The sequence below is a fragment of the Populus trichocarpa genome, chromosome 14, assembly GCF_000002775.5.
Source record: "Populus trichocarpa isolate Nisqually-1 chromosome 14, P.trichocarpa_v4.1, whole genome shotgun sequence".
Classification (NCBI taxonomy): Eukaryota; Viridiplantae; Streptophyta; class Magnoliopsida; order Malpighiales; family Salicaceae; genus Populus; species Populus trichocarpa.
In genome coordinates, this window is record NC_037298.2 from 14299690 (window position 1) to 14302523 (window position 2834).

Sequence of the window (2834 nt, forward strand, 5' to 3'; positions counted from 1 at the left end):
CAAATTAGTTTTTGTCATTTTTTTTTATCAAAGTAAAGATGGATTAAAAATTAATTTAATTTTCTTAGTCAAATCTTCTAAATGTTTAACATATAAAATATATAAAGAAGTCACAATGCCAAATACAACAACATCTTTTCTCGTCCCATTGGATTGGAAACTGAGCGCGCCATGTAAAAATGTAAATGAAGCTAGCTCATAAACTTAACTTTTCCTTTCTTCTCTCTTTGGCTAAATTGTTTTTTTAAAAACAAAATTAATAATAATACTCAACCAGCAAATATCAACAGATTTTCCAATTATTTTTTCAATTTACTCCTAAACAATAGAATCAACAGAGAAACTTATAAAATAGAGAGTGAAACCTAACCCATCTTCATCGTTTCTTTACAACTTTTAATTCTAAGTTTGCAAATAATAAAAAAAAAGGCAAATCAAAGAAAGTCTTGTAAACCCATACAACAAACCTAAATTAAAAATCTTAATTAAATATACTTTGTTGATGTCGCTGCTGCTGCTGATGTTGATGGTAACGGTGTTCGTGCCCGTGCCTGTGCTTGTGCTCGTGCCCGTGCCCGTGCTCGTGCTCGTGCTCGTGCTGCTGTTATTGTTGCTGGTGGTGGTACTGGTAGTAGTAGTGGTGGTGGTAGTGCTATTGGTGGTGTTGGTTGTTGTTGGTGAAGATTGTGGTGATGCTGCTGGTGACTGGGTCTGTTTCAATAAATTAAATGGGTTTTTGAATATGCAATATGCAATATTTTGGATTTATTTATCTATAAATAATGATTCTATGTATTTCAAAAATTGTTGATAAAGATATATTAAACAATTGAATATTTCTTTCTACTATTTTTTTATCATTATTAATAGAGACATAGAGAGCATGAGATTTTCTTTTTTTGTCATTGATTTTTTGTTCAAGGGTTTTTTTGTTCAGAAGTTAAGTTCAAGGGCTTTTTTTGAGTACAATTTGGCCTTTTTCTTTCTTGAAAAGGAACTGTCCACTATATTAACAAACAAAATGCGTAGTGATGTTTTAAAACCCATCTTCCCAACCAGACACAGAAATTTAAAAGCCAAATCAAAGGAAAGCTCAGGAATAGAACACTTGGCTGTTGAAAACTCGAAATACCAATGAAATGCACATAAATTTTGTTCTTACCTGGTTACTTGTAGAGAGTCCAACATCATAAACCATGGTGAGATCAGTCTTGAAAATTCCAGGTGATCGCTCGGAACCAGGTCCAGGTTTCAAGTCTTCGTCATAAAGAGCAAAGAGGTATGTATCCACTGATTTACCTGGCATGAGTGGAGTGCCCACCATCGATCGAAGGTGTGCAATCAAATTGCCATTGTAAGCCTTGGCATTCTCAATGCTTGGCCCTACGTCGTTGTCATCTCCTTTAAATGGCCATCCAGTCTCAGCCACCACAATCTCAACATTCTTAAATCCCATAGAATTCAGTGCAGAATAAACTGCATCCACCTGCAATTGATTAAACCACTTGTCAGTAGCATTTTTATTAGATCATCTATTGATACAGAATTTTCGCACTTGCAATTTGATTTACTCTCACCTGAGCATCGAACATGTTCATGTACTTGATCTTAGTGTTTCCATCCATTCGTCCTGCATTCGGCTGGAAAAGGCAAAAAGCAAGAATCTCAGGCCTTGTATCGCTTCTGTAAGCAAAGTATGGGTAGGTATTTATTGCGAAAGGCGAACCATTCGCACTATTAAACTCCAACAAGCCCTTCATCAGATCCCCATAACTTGGATCAAAGCTTCCAGAAGAAGGTGGCTCAGACTGCTTAAGCACTCCCATCGAATGAACTGTGGAGACCTTAATTTTACCCCCGAGCGATGCATCATTTAGAGCATTCTGTACATTTTGCATTGCTGGTAAGAGCTTGTTCATGAGATTCTGGTCATTGGAAGTCATGACCTCGTTGCCAACAGTGATGAGGATGATATTGCTAGCTGGATAGAAGGGAAGCACGTTTTTGTTGATCCAGCTCTTGGTAAAATTGGAATCAGAGGCTAGCCCTGGAATGTCACCATTTGCAGTGCCGATAACAATTCCAATTCCGGTGTTGGCTAAGGCTTTGATTATGGCGGGGTCCGATCCATATAATCGGACCTTTTGGATTGAAGTGGATTGAAGAAGTTTTGCATTGGATGATGGTGGTGGAAGGTTGTCCGCAACTTGGCCATAGTTTATACCGAGGAATGATTGCGAGTCTGCACAAAAAGCAGCAAAATTTAAAGCAGATGATCAAACATCAATTTTTAAACGACAAAACAGAACACCAACATTTTTTGTTTTCATAGACTGAAATGAAGACAGCTCAGTTAAGGTAAATTCTTTAGAAATGGAAGGAGGTAATTAAAATAGAAAGAGACACAAACTTACTTGCGATTTTTACAGTCTGTAAGCAGGAAAGGAGTAGGAAAGCAACAGTATAAGGAAGCACCACCATGGCTAAGGAGGAGCGGTTTCTGTTCTGTTTTTTTTTTAAACTGGAGTGGGCATTAAATATAGAATATGCTACAAGTCGAGGACAGAAGCGTAAAGATGACTTCGGGTGGTGAATTAAATTGTCACAATTATTTGATAATAATTTTGTGTTGTAGCGTACTTAATTAGCACACGTTATTGCATGTCTTCAAAGAATTAATTATAAGCTGATGCAATGGGTTGTGACAATGCTTAGTGTTAGTTGTTAACAAGCTAGCTTTGAAGTGTTTGTCATCGCACTATAACTTTCTAATCGATTTGAGTTCTCTGCCTTTCCCTATTGTTTTCCACATAACCAAATTAAAGGCAGGTCAA

The 2834-nt window shown here is 36.9% G+C and overlaps 1 protein-coding gene across 2 annotated transcripts; it reads right to left on the minus strand.

Annotated features, from left to right (window-relative positions):
- Positions 1-278: 278 nt before the first annotated feature.
- LOC127904296 (glucan endo-1,3-beta-glucosidase 7-like) lies at positions 279-2508 on the minus strand. 2 transcript variants are annotated; one of them, XM_052447124.1, is made up of 4 exons: positions 2415-2508; positions 1578-2242; positions 1163-1486; positions 279-711 (listed from the first exon to the last, which is right to left on the minus strand). In XM_052447124.1, exons 1-4 carry the CDS (start codon positions 2479-2481, stop codon positions 403-405), a joined length of 1365 nt encoding a protein of 454 aa, XP_052303084.1. In that variant the 5' UTR covers positions 2482-2508; the 3' UTR covers positions 279-402. The 2 variants fall into 2 exon arrangements, with proteins under 2 accessions (XP_052303084.1, XP_052303083.1); XM_052447123.1 differs by having other exon boundaries at positions 1163-1504.
- Between the last annotated feature and the right edge of the window lie 326 nt (positions 2509-2834).